At 44.5% G+C, this 16,281-nt stretch overlaps 1 protein-coding gene across 4 annotated transcripts in view; it reads left to right on the forward strand.

Annotated features, from left to right (window-relative positions):
- The window catches only part of LOC147605368 (extra-large guanine nucleotide-binding protein 3-like), a 90,036-nt gene that overhangs the window by 48,075 nt on the left and 25,680 nt on the right, over window positions 1-16,281 (forward strand). The window contains exons 5-8 of one of the 4 annotated variants that reach the window (XR_015265187.1): window positions 1,160-1,397; window positions 1,478-1,740; window positions 2,716-2,811; window positions 3,177-3,346. Coding sequence is in view for 2 of the 4 variants with exons in the window: in XM_086793650.1 (XP_086649776.1) it covers window positions 1,160-1,397; window positions 1,478-1,740; window positions 3,177-3,346 (671 nt within the window). In the remaining 2 variants the exon portion in view is untranslated. The remainder of the gene's footprint in view (window positions 1-1,159; window positions 1,398-1,477; window positions 1,741-2,715; window positions 2,812-3,176; window positions 3,347-16,281) is intronic. The other 3 variants (XR_015265188.1, XM_086793650.1, XM_086793651.1) reach the window with 3 other exon arrangements.

The following is a 16,281-nucleotide window of genomic DNA, read 5'->3' on the forward strand; positions in this document are numbered from 1 at the left end:
GGTTGCAACTAAGGTCCATGTCCACGCGCTAGACTGTCAACACATGCATGTGATAGTCTACCCAAGATCGGGTACTTGAGGTGAAGTAGTTAACACCAGTGGTCAACGGCAGAGAAGCTTATACGCCGAGCATTGGGATGCCATGTGAAGTTCCTCAAGTTGAAATGCAGGTAATGGCTTACGATCAAGTTTCGGCAAATGCCCTCTCATAGGCCTTGAACATTGAGTGTGAACCAAAAAAAACAAGAAAGATAGGAAAGGGATCAAGAGGAGGCAAGGGGAAGAGAGGAAAGTGAGCAGAAGGAACAGGAAGAAGAGGATAAAGAACTCATGGAAGAGGTACGTATGGAAGTAATAGCATTGTGAGAACCAATGAGACTGAAGCAAGGGGTGGAAGAGGGATATAGGGAAGGTGTAGAAGTGGCATGAAGGTTGCAATTCTTGATTTTAGAGAGAAGCTGTTTTAAAACATTGAAAGACATGGAAAACGGGTGTGGCTTAGGTTTTCATGGTGCACTTGCACAAATTTAAAACATTAAACAGAAGCTTTAAACAAATAGTGAGCTGATGTGGCACATATTTTTTCTGATGTGGCATGCTTGTACAGTCTGTTCCATGTGATAACTTGGCAGTTCTTGGTTTCATCTCCAAGACACCCCCCATCACTTTTTTGATTCAGGTGAAACCACTAGACACTCTCCAACAAGGCATTGATGTCCAGAAAGGCCCATCTCGCCACCTTCATAGTTGCATTAGCTGGCATAACTTGAGGCTGTGAGGGGAAGGTTTCTGGGGCACACACAAGCACACTAGCTTACATGAGGTAAAGTAAGAGAAGCATAGTCTTCTAATATTCTCTAGGCTTGAGTGAGACTTTCAACACTATTACAGGTATACATCAATTTTACAGATCATTTGCCCCAGCATGGTAGGTGGATGGATTTTCAATTACCAGACCATACAAAATCCATATCAGCAAATGTTGTGTCAAGGAGCTACCATCCAACTTATGCTAAGAGTCTGACATAGCCTAGTTGCACTTAGTAATACTGTCCAAGGCTTTATACATGTAATTTTGGTTCTACTTGATCTGCGTACTATAACATCAGTCTAACTGCCCATGTACGTAACTTTCCTTCTTTTGCCTGCTCATCAACAGGCAAAGTTTTTGTACAAAGATGTGGGCTTTTCGCAAGAAGAGCTGCAGAGTGTGAAGTTGATGATACAGAGCAATATCTACAAATATATCAGCATACTATTGGAAGGACGTGAGCGCTTTGAGGATGAGGAAGATGCCTCCAGAGAAAATCTAGATGAATCTGAAAGCTTACAGATCTCATCTCATTTTACTGACACTTCTGATGCCGAGCCTTCTATGCCGACATCTCCTGGATCAGGTAATCGATTTAGTTTCCCTCTTCTGAATGAAATCTAGTTGCTGGTAGTTAAGGTGAGGACAGTGTAATATTCTGTTTAGGCCTGGTTTCAGGGGAGCCTGGTGAGAAGATTGGAGGGGGAAGGAAGAACCCATATACTATCAATGCTAGACTGAAGCATCGAGCAGACTGGATTCTGGAAATCATGGCAAATGGGCACCTCGATGCGTATTTTCCTGCAGCCACCCGGGAGTATGCCCCTGTAGTTGGAGAAATGTGGAAGGACCCCGCAATTCAAGCTACATACAAAAGGAAAGCTGAGCTGCATATGCTACCTGATGTCGCAGAATACTTTCTTGAGAGGGTATGTTAATTCGCTACTCTTTGCTGCTGGCCTGCATTAGTATCAGCTGACTTGTCTTCAACACGGTTTTATGATTCCTTTCATTTATGTGATTATGTGATAGAAGTTCGGATTTAATGGTGGTTTAGAGCTGTAACAAATACATGGGTAGATGCAGCTGCTAGAGAACCTGGTATAGTTCCTACATTTTATCCTCACATTCTCTCTTTATGTGCACATCATGATGGGTGTATCCAGAATGATGATGGGCATAGTGGAGTAGTGTGTTGTCTTCGTCGCAAGCATCTCTGGCCCTGAAATCATTTGTAGTAAAATAATGGACCAAACCCCTCACAGAAAGGCATTAGTAACAGCGTTCTGGATCTCCTAGTAGACTAGACATTTGAAGAGGTAGGTAGAGGTCCCCAAGGCTAAGTCCTCTGATCTCACAGAGTGACGTGTACTCATGTCTTCGGGTCACCTCAGGTCCTGATCTTCCCTCTCATACGGTGTGATTGGACTCTGATCTGGAAAACAATTATCCTCATAGAATGGGATAGGTGTACCTGGAAATATAAACCTGTCAAAGGTGATTAGTACAGGCTTTATAGATTGTCAGTGCTGCATAACCATCTCTGATTTGGTTGAGTTCATGCAGAGACTTGAGGTATTCAATATGTAGTCAAAAGAGGGTGATTGCGTCTATGTTAATGGTAAGCCACGAGTTGCTTCGTTGTTCCGTAATACTATCCCTCATTGGAACAAGTTGCATATCTGATGCAAGCACTATACAGGGCAATCTATCAAGGGAAAGGATCCAAATTTGATGCAGATAGCCTGATAGGTAGCTGTTTGAAATACAGTATTGACCTGTTACCTCAAGGGGAGCAGCCGATCTCACGTGGCATAGATGATTTGTTTCACATCTTTGATTTTTAGCTCTATCCTTTCTAGCACAGTTATGCCCTCAAAAGGGTGCCCCAAACATTGCTGCAGGTCATGCTGAAGAGCTGAAGAGTAAAGTACAGGTCTTGTTAGCGAGCCTGGAACCTTTGGGACAAAAAAGCCTGGAAATACTATCTTTCTAATCTGGTACGTGAACCATATCTGTTGCTTTCTCTACGATACTGAGATGAGGTGTCTCATGGTAAAATTGGGTCCAGAAAGCCTTGAGGAACTAAGAGCACTAGAACAAGGTTGGTTGTGCATAGAGATGGGATTGTTTCTCGAGGGCGTTGAGTGAATACTATTTTTTGCGGGCACGAGGGGTCTTCCTTGACATTTTTTGGCATTATACACCCCAACATCTTTTTCTGTTTAGGAGGGCTCCTGTCTCTTTTACGGTATTCAAGGCTCTTTTTGCTTGTTTTTATGGTTTTTCAGCTCAATACTAGAATGTGTGTCCTGGTAATGTCTGCAGAAAAAATTAACCTCTTAACTTTTAGCTCATTGTTTAGGTTGTTGACATATCATCAAATGATTACGAGCCTTCAGATCGTGACATTTTGTATGCGGAAGGAGTTACTCAGGGCTCGGGTCTTGCAGAGTTGGAGTTTTCCCTAGATGAAAGAAGCCCAGTTTCAGAGACATACAACGAAAACTACGATCAGGGTTCATCACTCATCAGGTGAACACTTGCCTTTAGTGTTTGCTCAAATTTTTGGCTGTTATTTACCTCTACGCTAGAGCTGTACGGTGTATACGAGCTTCTTTACTGTCTTTTGACCTAGAGTTCTTCTTTGAGAGTACTCTAGATCTGCAGTCTTTTTGGCATGTCTTACCACACTTGTAAACATGTCTTTTTCAAAGCCCGTGTGTACTGTGGACTACGTTCAAAAGAAACATTTTTAGGTTTTTTTCGTTTCGTCTAGGAACACTTCTTCAAAGTTCAAACTTCAACAAAGTCCAAGGTTGGATCGTTGCATTGTGGAAATTAGGGAAAAATTAAAATAGGGAGACCCAGAGATGTTGAAGATTTTTGAGAGCCGGGACTCGGGAGGTAGGAGATGGAGCTTTAAAGAAGAAAAGGAAGGAGAAGGGAAGGAGAAGAGAAGAGCAGGAAAGGAGAAGAGAAGATAAGGAGGAGAAGGCTGGCCAAGGCCCAAGGGGGAGCAAGGGGTGCTTACGGGCTGCAAACGGGCACACACAGGAGGTTGAAACCAGCTTGCAAACAAGCGAAAAACAGGTGCAAGCAAAATGCGATCAAAAGGGCAAGGGGAAAAATTGTCAAAAATTTGGGCAAACCACATTTTTTAGAAGGTTTCATAGGTTTTTTGAAAAGTTTCACACGTCTAGTGTTTCGTCCATTTTGGTGAGGATGAAATATGTTTTTTTGGTTTCCATGGTGTGGACTACGTGATCGAAATAGTACAAGATGCCTTGAGAAGCTGTAGCAACAAGGAAATGTATAATGGGGATGCAACCTCACTCTCAGTTAGTGGCTAAGGTTTAAGAGTGCAGTGTATGGGCAGCGTGTACTGCTTTGAAGTGCCAAACTGAGATTACACAAAGATGAGGAAAGAGAGTGTGTGTGCTGGAATACTAGATGATCTTTTCAACCTAATAATTAAGCTTAAGTGAACAAAGCAAACAATTCTTAAGACCAAAAACTCATAGTGACTGTACCGATTGCGAGAACCCGTCCTTGATACATCCTTAGATCAGTCCTAATCTGATGATACTCTGACCTCAAATTGATTTTCGTGAAGTACTTCGCTCCCCAAAGTGGATCCATGAGATCATCCATGCGTGGCAATGCATACCCATTTTTAATTGTGAGTTTGTTAAGCCCCTTGTAACCTACAGAAAAGGGCATCGTGCTATTCTTTTTCTTGGACAAAAGCACTGGTGTCTCCCATGGAGGCTTACTTGGCCCACAAACCCCCGCTCGAGATAATCTTGTAGTTGCCTTTGAATCTCATCCTCCCTCGGTTTGACTAATCGGATAGGGTTGTTTCATAAGGCCGACTTGAAGGCACTTATACTTATGGTAGTGTTGGCGTGCGAACAGGAGCTAAGCTAGGGGCACTTTTTCCCTTTTGGTTTTTCCCCCATGGACATCTGGTGTGAAAGGACACCTTATCTAGGTTTTATTATACTTGCATGTTATTATTGATGTGACCTACCTGCAAGCAAGTGTTTCACTCTCAATCCTCACTACCATCTGTGTGCTCCATTCTCAGAGAGACATCATTACAGGCTCAGACAGCTCCAGAGGGGGGACGACAGACACAGATTACCACATTTTTTCAGAGATCCATCCCACTCCCAGCCCCTACACGGCAGGGAATTACTCTCCAGAGAGCAGAGACACTCAGAGCCCGCATGAGACAGAGGACACCTGGCTTTCGGACACCACGCCTATACCAGAGAGAGATGACAGAGATCAGAGCTCAGTTTCACAGAGAGGGTGCGGAGTGACTGGCTCGCTTCAGAGCACACCCAGGCATGTTCTTCAGGGAGCTGTGGACACCCCCTTCATTGATGTATACCATTTTATACCCCCAATATGGTACAGGATGGAGCTAGCTAGGTTGCATATCATGATTGGATACTCCATGCATATAGCTTTGCATTCTCCTAGTAGTAGAGCTCCATCCCCTTCACCACTCATTGTACTTATTGCACACCTAGATTCAGCCTTTTAGTTCAGTACTTTTTCATTTTGTTGGGATGACAGAGGATACCCCATACAGGTACACCGATTTGTCTTATAGGCCGAGTTCGGTCTTTTGGAAGACGTTAATAAAATCTTTCTTTCTTTCTTTCTTTCTGTGTGTAACCCTAGACCTGCACTTCCGTTTTATCAGAGCTCTCAACTCTTGCCTCCTTTGCTTGGTGCTGCACGCACAGGCCCTGTCGCCCTTGCGTGCGACAAACTGCTTGGCCCTTCTATGCGCTGCTCGTCCCCCTCTCGGTGCCCGCTTCTCCGTCTCCTCTTTGTGCCGCCATCCATGGGCAGCACCTGGGAGCTCCACCACTGCCTGGCCCGGCCAGCGGCTCTTCCCCTGTTGTGCGGAGCTTGTGATAGAGCCGCTGAGCCTGGCCGGCTGAGCTTGGGGGAAGCAGTCTCCTCCAGGGGCTAACCCGGCAACCCCTGTTTTCAGCCTGCTCAGGAGTTTTTTTTCTGCTGGCCTTTTTTCGCAGGCTGTACTTCTGTGCTCCTCAACTCGCCATCATCCACCAGAGCCTGCCACCGACTGTACGTGTGTTCTTAGCCTGTGCGCCTGTTATTTCCTGCGAAGTCAACTTCAGGGTCTTCTTGTGTACTTGCCATTTTGAGAAAGGTCAACTTGGGGGTTTTCCCAAAAATCTACAGGTGTCCATCATTTTGAACCTATTTGAATCACTGAAATTTTTGGGGCTTTTAGCTTGCAGGTACAACATAACATTGCAGAGCACACAAATTTGGGGCTTTTCTGCAATTCATGCAATTCAGTACAAGTTGGAGCCAAAATTGTATACAAATTTTGGGGCTTTTCTGAAATTGAAGCAATTCAGTACAAATTGCGGCCAAAATTGTATGCAAAATTTGGGGCTTTTCTGAAATTGAAGCAATTCAGTACAAATTGCGGCCAAAATTGTATGCAAAATTTGGGGCTTTTCTGTTTGGAGGATGTGTTGGGGTTAACAGTGCAGAGATTTAACACATTGTGTAGAGATTTGACACAGTAGCACACACATTGTGTGTTTCGGGACTATTTAGTGGGTATGGTGCAAGCAACCTCGTGCTTGTGGTTGCATCTTTGCACGCAAAAGATTTGCACAGGAACATTGCTGCCTGGCAGTGCACATTAGTGTTTTTTGGGTTGCCTGCAAGAATTGAAGTTTGGATTTTGGCATGGCGCAAAATGCTACAGATGTATTTGGAGTGCTATCTCAAGAGGATAAGCTGGATGGGACAACTACTCCCTGTGGAGTTTCATCATTTGGAATCTAGTGGTAGCCAAAGGGCTTTTGGGGCGTTGTGTGTGATGATGACACACGCCCACTTACCTTGCAAGCAGCAACACCTCAGAGGGAAGCTGCTCAAAGAGCTCTAGGAGCTGAGGTAGAGGATACGGGAGCAAAAAAGATGGGATTCCAAGGATGCACATGCCATGTTTTTGATAGCCCTTTCTGTCAAAAGGTCTCAATCATTCTGCACATTCGGTCTTGCAAGACAAGAAAGCTTGCATTGGACACTTCGGAAGCAATGTATCAGGTACTCAACGAGGCAAGGGTTACCTACTTGAAGAGGCAATTCGATACTCTTTCCATGGATGAGGATGACTCTATGACAGATCACCTCACTAAAGTGAAAGACTTGTAGGAACAATTGCTTAACATTGATGAGGTTATCCCTGACAGGCAACTAGTCACCAACACATTGAATTCTTTGCCCCCTTCTTGGGCTTTCACACCTCTCTCAATGTTTCCATGAGAGGAGGTGTTGATTGAGTCACCTTTGAAGAGTTGGTGACCCAGTGGATCAAGTTAAGGGATGTCAAATAAAAAATCTCTATAATTGAAATTCCCATGGACTGTTCAGATGGAAATTTTGGTTTAATGGACCATTATCATGTTAAAGATATGAATGTTATGATCTGAAAGAATTGTTATCTGATGATGAGTTCTATATAAGGGATCTTTTTCCCAAGATTCTGTTGGGTTCACCAGACTATAAGGAAGCCCAGAATCAGTTGGATCTTAAGGGAAAGAGTCGTCCTCTAATTTGCGAGATGATGACATCTCGTGTTTTTTAAGTGAGGTAGGATGTAAGATTCCTCCCTCCAACTTTTAAAGTGTGCAAGTATAAGAACCTCCCCTTCTGATCTTATAATTATTCTCCTCTCTGAAATAAAACAAAGATCACTCTTGTAGGAAGAACAAACAAGAGCAAATCTATTAAGCAACTGTGGTGGTGACAAGGCATTTTCAGTCAAGGACAAAGGGAAAGCAAAGAGCTTTAAGCATGGAGGACACCAGTCCAATAAGGCTGGCTGGTCATTCACAACCCTCTTCTGGGGGGTGATTTGTCTGAAGAAGGGGATACGAGTGGGCCGAAAAAGAAGGGCAAATGTCACTACTATCATAAGCTTGGCCACTACATAAATGAATGTAGAAAGTGGATGGCAAAAAAGAAGAAGAAAGATACATGTAATGTAGTAGTTGACACTTCTAATGACAAAGCAGATCAGTCTGCTAATGTAGTCCATGAGGAGTGGATATTTTTGGTCACATGCATTGGTGACACACCAAGTGCTATAGAACAGGACATGCTTTTGATTGGTGTTGGTGCAGGGCAAGGAGGCTAGAACAATGGAAAGCTTGAACACACACAAAGAACACCCACAAGCGACAGCATACACAGAGAAAAGTTGGCTGTCACGTGCATCCCGCACTTGGATGCCATATGGGCATATCTATACAGCAAGTGCAGGACATGGAGTGGAAACTGGTCCCATGTGAGCCCCAGTTCGAGGACGAGTTAGCCAAGGGTTCCACTCCAAGCGTCCAAGGTCAGGTGTACAAGTCTCGTACATGGTCTTGGTCAGGTGTGCATTGTCCTGCATATGAAGTAGTGCCGGTCCGTATTGTGAGTTTCCCTCTGGAATGATGTCAAGTGTCCTGAGTGTCTGGTTTGCAACTAGATGCTAGGCATGTGTGTAGAAGCATGTAGTTGCATGTAGAAGGGGGGCAGCCCTTTGGGCTACTCCTGAAGGGGGTCAAGAGGCCCAAGAAAAGGCTAGCATGCTGTCGGCCAACCCTAGGGTGGCGTGGACAGCAAGTTTGCCAGGCTCTGGGGCATGGGCAGCGTGTTGGCCAGCCTAGCCAGGCGGCCAGGTCATAGTGGCTGCGTACAGCCAATTTGGACAGCCAGCAGCGGCCAAAGGACAGGTGTGAACATGCGCCCCTTAAAAAGGGCCAAAATAAGTCGTCGAGAAAAAAAAACAGACTCGTTGCTATTACAGCCAGCCAACCAGCATCAATAGAGGCTATAAATAGCCAAGCATAGAAAGGTCAAGAACCAGATTTTGTTTATAGATTTGCATCATTCTATTAAAGCAAATACACCTTCGTGGTGGGGGCCCTACAGAGGGTATTCGGGACCCAATACTGTGTCTGACTTCCTCTCTCTCTCTCTCTTTATTTTTGCACATCTCTCTCTATGTTGTGCGTTATCTTCGTCATGAAAGATTGTTGAATTCTGACCATTGAAGTTACCGATTCTATCCACCAAGCTTCCGCATGCTAAGAGCCTTCTATAAGTGTGAAGATTTAGTCAGAAAACCAAAAAAAAAAAAGAAATAAGTATTTTTTTTCACTTTTGTGGTTGGTTTCTAGACTCCGGAGGACCACCCCTTTTGGTGTGACTCCTATCCCTAGAAGGACGGTTGGTTTTTAGCCTACAGAAGCCTTCGGAAAGTCTCCCACACGCATAGTGGATGGTTTTATTGCATTCCGGAAAGGAAGTGCATATTCCTACTATGGCGAGCTTCAACGAAGAGAGAGAACAAAGAACTTTGGAACAAGGCGCACTAGGAAGTCCTTTGAGGAGACATGAGCGTGCACTACATGTTCCAGACGATGATGTGAGTAATCGTAGACCAAAGCACCAAGTCGGAAGACCAGAAGGCGTAGATCTTGGCCGTGGAAGAAAGAACTTGTTTTCCAGCCCCTTTTTCTTTGCCTCGTCTCTCTCCTTCTCTTTCCCAAATTTGGATAGTAGATCCTCTTCCGGATAACCCTTCTGGAGGGTTACTACCAGAGCCGAGTTCGATGCTCGAGTTGCATATGAGAGCATTGGAGACTTGATTGATGGAAGAGCGTGCGGTAGTATCCCATGCTACTTCACAAGAAGACGCCTCTTGCGGCTTTAGACGCTAGAGCGACACCAGCTTCTTCCTCGAGTCCTCCTCTCGAGAGGATGAACTTTAGTAAGTATAATGGTAAACTCGATCCCACGACCCTTTATTCTTGGGTGCATCAATTTGAAGCTTATTTTGGTATTGTAAGAAAAAATGATATTGACAGAGTGATCTTGGCTAGTTGGTATTTAGAAGGCAAGGCCATTCCATGGTGGACTCAGTGGGCTCATGCCCACACCCGATTGGGTATGGCACCTTATGTCTGGGATGCGTTTGTCTTAGATATTAAGCAGCGGTTCTACCGACCCATTACCTTGAGCGATTCGAAGACAAGTTCAAGGAGGCGCGTCAAAATGTGCAAGAAGTCCTACAGTTTGTCAACAGAATTTCGAACTTATGTTTGCAATTAGGCATTTTTGAAGAGACAAGAAAGGACAGTTCCTTTATGGCCTTGACACGTAAATCCAGTGGGAGGTGCGTATGTTTCGGCCAACCACCTTCGAAGATGCACTCTTGCTTGTGCAAGAGTAATGAGATGAAGTACAATGGTGGGAAGTCCAAGAATTCCCAGCCTTCCACTGCCAAGGCACCCACCATGGGGGAAAAGGCCAAGACGGGGTGTTACCCAGGACAGAGCATGAGAGCCTTTGGCTCCAAGAACTCGACTAATGCGCCCAAGCTTACTCCAGACCAGAAAGCTCGTGCAAGCTAGATCGGTGGGAAATTTAGTCAAAAAGAGACAGTTCGGTACAAGGAGGAGGGTAGGTGTTTCTTTTATCGCACAAAAGCACACACTTCTAAGGATTGTCCAAATAAGACTACCACTCTATAGACTACCACCCTAGCCTCCACGGCTTCCGTGGTGAGTCCGCCTCTCATACAGACCCCAGCGGTTGTCCCTAGTTCTTCGGACCCAAGTTCTTCTGTTGGTGCAATCGTGAGCCGGGAGCTCTACATAGGTGGCCAAAGAGTCGTGGTCTTGTTTGACAATGATAGCAGGAAGGATGCGGTCATGGAGCGGGCCGCTTGGTGAGCCCTGTTCCAGTTGACTTCGGTAGACAAGAAGGTTGAGGGATTTAGGACAGGCATGACGACGACGAGCACCAAGTTTGAAGCTCAAGGTGTTAAGCTAGTGATTTAGGACACAGAGAGTTTGTGCGAGACTTTATGGTTGCCCCTCTTGTAGGAGTAGACATAATTTTGGGAATTCAATGGTTTCACAAGTTCCAGCTAGACATTGAGTAGGACATGCACACTTTCTGAATTACCCAGAATGTGTCCAAAGCCCTAGTAACCATTAAGTGTGAGCCAAGGATCCCGAACTTTCCTCTCATAAGTCACTTGGAGGCCAAGTGAGAAATACGGAAAGGTGCACAATGTGCAATGATATATCCAGCCTGCCCAGACGGTGGCCAGTGCTTCTGAGAAGTACCATTCTCTTCATGACAAGTTCTTGAAGATTTTTCTTTGGGACAATCTCACTCGCCAGTCCCCCGTCCCGTGTCTAGATTGGAGGACCACAAGATAGACCTCCTCCCTCGAGCAAGTTTTCATACCACATGTTCAAGGCAATGGAATCGGAGTTGGACCGCCAACTCCAAGAGCAATTGCAATCTGGCTTCATACGTGCGAGTGTGTCGCCATTTGCAGTCCTGATCCTATTCGTGAAGGTCTAGTTTAGTGTTCTGAATTAGAGTCATGGTTCCCTTCCTGCTCAAAGCATCAGCCATCGGATTTGGCTTTCCTGGAAGGTACTCGGTCATACCACCAAATTGATGGATAACTTGGCTCCAGCGGCACTAACAGTCACTCCACTGTGCACTTGGCATTGTCTAAATCCATTGTAATGCATGATGGTGAGTGCGAACCTCAAAGTCTCGCCCATAAAGAAAATGCTTCCAATGTTTAACGAGTTAAATTACTGCTAGGAGTTCTCGATCATAAACCGAGTAATTCATTTCTGTAGGTAGTAACTTACGGGACATGTAAGCTACTGATTGCCATTCTATTGTAAAACAGCTCCGATCGCGATGTTACTCGCATCAGTGATTACTTGGAACAACTCGTCCAACGAGGCAAGTGCTAGACAAGGAGCTTTTGACAAAGCCACCGTGAGGTTCTTGAATGCCTCCAAAGCTCGTGGAGTCATTCGGATCCGCTACCTTCTTGTATTGACACCCTTAGGTAGATTTGTAAGATCCTCCGAGATGTCAGAGAATCTGTCGATGTGAGTGGAGTATGCGTGGCATATGTCTACAAAGGATCGGATATCATAAGGTGTCTGTGGTATCTCCCAATTGACTATCTTGATCACTTTGGCTGGATTAAGTCGAATGTCCTCGGCACCGATTATGTATCCAAGGTAGTGAACCTCGAACAAATAAAACTCTGACTTCTTCTCATTGATCGTTGCTTTCTAGCAAATTCAAAACTTTCTCCACATCAGTGTCATGTTTCTCAACCGTAGCTACAAAATACCAGTATGTCATTCAAAAATATGAACACACACTTTCCAATCAAGTCCCTAATATCCACATCATCATGCGGTTGAATGTGGCTGGAGCGTTAATCAGGCCAAACACCATGACCAAAAATTCATAGTGGGCCGTTCTGTACGGAAGGCTATCTTGGGGATATCCCCCTCAACAATCCTAACTTGGTGGTACCCACTTTTCAAATCTAATTTCAAGAATACCTTGGCTCCATTCAGCCTCAGAATGTAATCTATTCGAGGCATCAGGAAATTGCTCTTGATAGTTAGCTTATTGAGTGCACGATAATCGACACACAATCGGGAAGAACCATCCTTTTTCCTTGAAAGGAAGCGGGGCATGTTCCCCGCTCAATGTGGTGTATTGTGCAAGATCCCTATTCCCTTCTATCTCTCCCCTCTATCTCTATATCTTTATCTCTTGGATATATGGTTGAGTCTGTCATTGCACGCCCCGCTGGGCTTACAGTGGACCAGTGGTATCAGAGCAGGATTTTTCTTGAAGAAACTTTCTTGGGGTGATAGAGCCATGTCGAGAGCATTGGGAGACCAAGGGCCTCATGAAGGGAATAACTAAGAGGGCGATCCAGGACTTCAGGATGGGAACCATGGTCATCATAAGAGAGTACCATGACTTTCAGCAGTTTCAGACGATTTATCAAAGATGAAGAAGTCCTAGCTTGGAGAGAAAAGGACCAAAGAAGGACTCAAATGTTTGGAGATTTCATCAAGGATCGAGCCACCGAAGCCGAAGGAGTTGAACCTGCTAAAGCCTGTCTTCGGGCCAAAGGAGTCACCGTTGCGGGAGGATCTAGAGCTACCCGCTCTATTTACCATGGAGGAGACAAGGAAGCTACTCCTAGGCCTACTCTTTCAGATGCAGTTTCCTTAGGACAGGTAAGGGAAAGGAAGGCAAAGGTGCTAGAGAGATCGGAAGATTGCATGTTTTGACAAATAAAGCCATGGGGTCTTGTGCACCAAAGCTAAAATAGAATCCTTTTGAAGCATTGAGACTTTATGCTAGCAAAGGATGAGTGTTGGATATTCTAGATCTTTTTTTTGGCTGAACATGATGAGCTTGCATTGGAGTAATCTTGAACCAAAAAGGCCATGCTGTGGCCTATGAACGTTAAAGACAACAAGGTAGCAGATGCATTATCTCGGAGAGCCCAGAGCCATGAGGTTTCTATGGGTTACTCTATGGATTTCATTTTGATGAAGGATTTTTATGCTATAACAGAAGACTTCAAAGATGTTTTGGAACAGATTATAGAATAAAGGTTTGGTGACTTTCTATGTCATCAAAAAAAAAGCGATGCTCTACATTACGTAGGGCAAAGAAGCATATTGACTACAACTCAAGCTTTGGAAAGCTTCTTTTATTGGCCTTGTATGAGAAAGAACATTCAGTTATATACTTGAGAATGTTTGGTTTATCAGAAGGACAAGTTTGACCAACAAAAGCTAGCAGGATTATTGCACCCATTGAATGTTCTATGGTAGAGTATTGCTATGGATTTTATCTTTGGATTGCCAAAGTCAGGGAATGATGATATATGGACCTTTCAGATTACCAAGAAGATCATCAATTGGACCTTTCAGATCATTGCAGGACACATAATGCCTTCCATGACAGTTTATTGAAACCATTTACAAGTTACCCTAGAGGAGCCCGTTTTGGAGGATCCACAGGGGTGGAAGAGCTAGAAAAGACTGTGTTTCATTCTATGAGAAAAAGAGGAAAGACAATGGTTAGAAAGTTTCTTTTGGAATTCGAGAATTATTTGCTATTTGATGTGAAATGGATGCCAGAGAAGTACTTCTAAGACTATCTAGATATACTTCGAGCTTATGAGAAATGGTTGGTCCAGATGTATTCGAAGTATAGATATGTATGTCTTGCGATCAAGAGATTCAAGAGGGAGGGATTGTACCTCTAGCCCTCTTCATTGTATTGGACTAGAATTGATCATTATTCTGCTTATAATTGTTACTTGGACATGCTCTAGTTGGGTGGCAATGATGCCAGATAGCCCAAGGAGCAAGATTTGTATATGGGAGGCAACGATGCCAGAATGAGATTTGTATATGGGAGGCAACGATGTCTGATGACCCATTGGACGGCAACGATGCCAGATATCTTGGTTTTTGGCAGTCGGGTGGTCATTGCGACTAGATGGCCCAAATGATTGTATTGGATTTCGCAGTCGGGCGGTCATTGCGACTAGATGGCCCAGATGACTATATTGGATTTCGCAGTCGGGCGGTCATTGCGACCAGATGGCCCAGATGACTATATTGGATATCATAGTTGGGCGGTCAATGCGACGAGATGGCCCATATGACTATGGAAGAACTCTCAGGTTGTCCTAGTGACCAGATGGCCTTGAGGATCGTGTGAGCGGTCCTAGTGGCCAGATGGCTTAGCACGGTTTCGATGAAACTAGATAGGACAATCCATGAATACGAGGATCATTACATACTGATGTATGTTTGAATTTCTTTGACTTTGTGTGCTCTTTTTGATGCGTGGACAATGCTTGGATTTATGGCATGTGATAGTCTACTGGGCTCCAGACTACCTGGCTTACCTGGAATACCTAGTAGACACGAATGATGCATACTTGTTTGTTGACTAGCTTGTGTCTAGTTTTTGCGGGAGGTAAGTATGCATTTATTTTATCTAACACATGTGAAAGGCCATAAAGATGTACCAACAAGAACATGGACATCGTTCAAAGAGAAGGCATTGAGATGTTGCTTGATGAGCAGATGACACCACAGATATGGGAAAAGACCAGATGCACAAGCTTAGGAGATGAGGCTAGTACCTTGAAACATATGAATGTACTTGATGTACCTTGAAACATATGGATGTACTTGATGTACCAATAACATATGGATGTACTAGGGACATATGGATGTACTTGGAAGATAGGGACATGCTTGGGACACTTGCGGTCCGTAGTTGAGGAGAACTGCGATGTAAGAGGGAGGGAATGTAACTATTTGGTCCTCCTAGCTCTATTTCACATCATGAATGTTGGAAACATGGATCCTCCCACTTCTTGGGAGGTCACCCATCCCAGTTGTGTTCCTGCGCAAGCGCGCTTAACGGAGGTGTTCCACAAATTGGTCTAGCCATCCAGACCCTAAAACCTTAAGGTGTTAGGTGACCTCCGATAATCCAATTTGTAGAAACCTCAACTTACCAAGATTCAAACCCAGTCTCACCACGTGAGTTGGTTCTCTCTAGAAGTGTGGATTGCATCTCCAACACCCCTCCTCAAGCCACACTTTTGGTTGAGGTCTTAGCTTCCAACATCACAACCTGGGCTTTGATACCAATTGTTGGTGTTGGACTCACACACTCACACACACACACAAACCTGCACATTAGGGTTAGGTGCAGGATGGAGAAGCTCACACAGAAAATGAGAGAGAGAGAGTGAGAGAGCCAAGAGTGTGGTAGCCACAAAATGCAAGTCAACCCTTGCATGTGTGTCACATCCATATAATATAGAAGTACAAAATATTATATGTAGAGTGTCCTTTCACACTTGATATCCAAGGGAAAAAACCACATGGAAAAAATTGCCCTTGGTTAAGCCCTGTTCACACATAGCACTACCATAAGTGAGCATATGCCTACATAGCATATGCACATGTACCTTAGCAGTTGAGAGGTAAGCTTAATGACAAAGCAGCTAAGTGCATATTTGTGGGTTATAGCAGTGGTAGTAAAGGCTACTATCTCTTTAATCCTTCCACACACAGGATTTTGGACAGCAGAGATGTTGTATTTGCTGAAAATTCAGACCAGCCATTGGCTGAATTCTTTGGACAGCCACCTTCGGGCCCACATAACATGTTGGAAGGACTTCTCCCATTGGGAATTGATGGCTCAACAGATCAGCCATAAACTTTGCCCAATGGACAGTATTTGGGTGCTGAAAATCAGGCCATGAATGCTCATTACACCTCAAAATGTGGAGGAAGCAGTGGAGCAAGAGCGGATAGCAACCGAGGAGGCTAGAGTTGTGCCTTGTTGATTGCTCCATACTTTAGAGGAGAGCAAACTTTTAGCTCCACTTGGTAGCAGGACACGGGCTGGTTCACGTAATGCAAGAGAACACTCGGATGTTTCTTGCTTGAGTACACTGTGTGATGAAGATGAGCCAGATTCATTTGAAGAGGCTCATGAGGATGAGCATTGGATGC

Source organism: Cibotium barometz, chromosome 59 (genome assembly GCF_041138505.1).
Source record: "Cibotium barometz isolate CiBa-2024 chromosome 59, ASM4113850v1, whole genome shotgun sequence".
Classification (NCBI taxonomy): domain Eukaryota; kingdom Viridiplantae; phylum Streptophyta; class Polypodiopsida; order Cyatheales; family Cibotiaceae; genus Cibotium; species Cibotium barometz.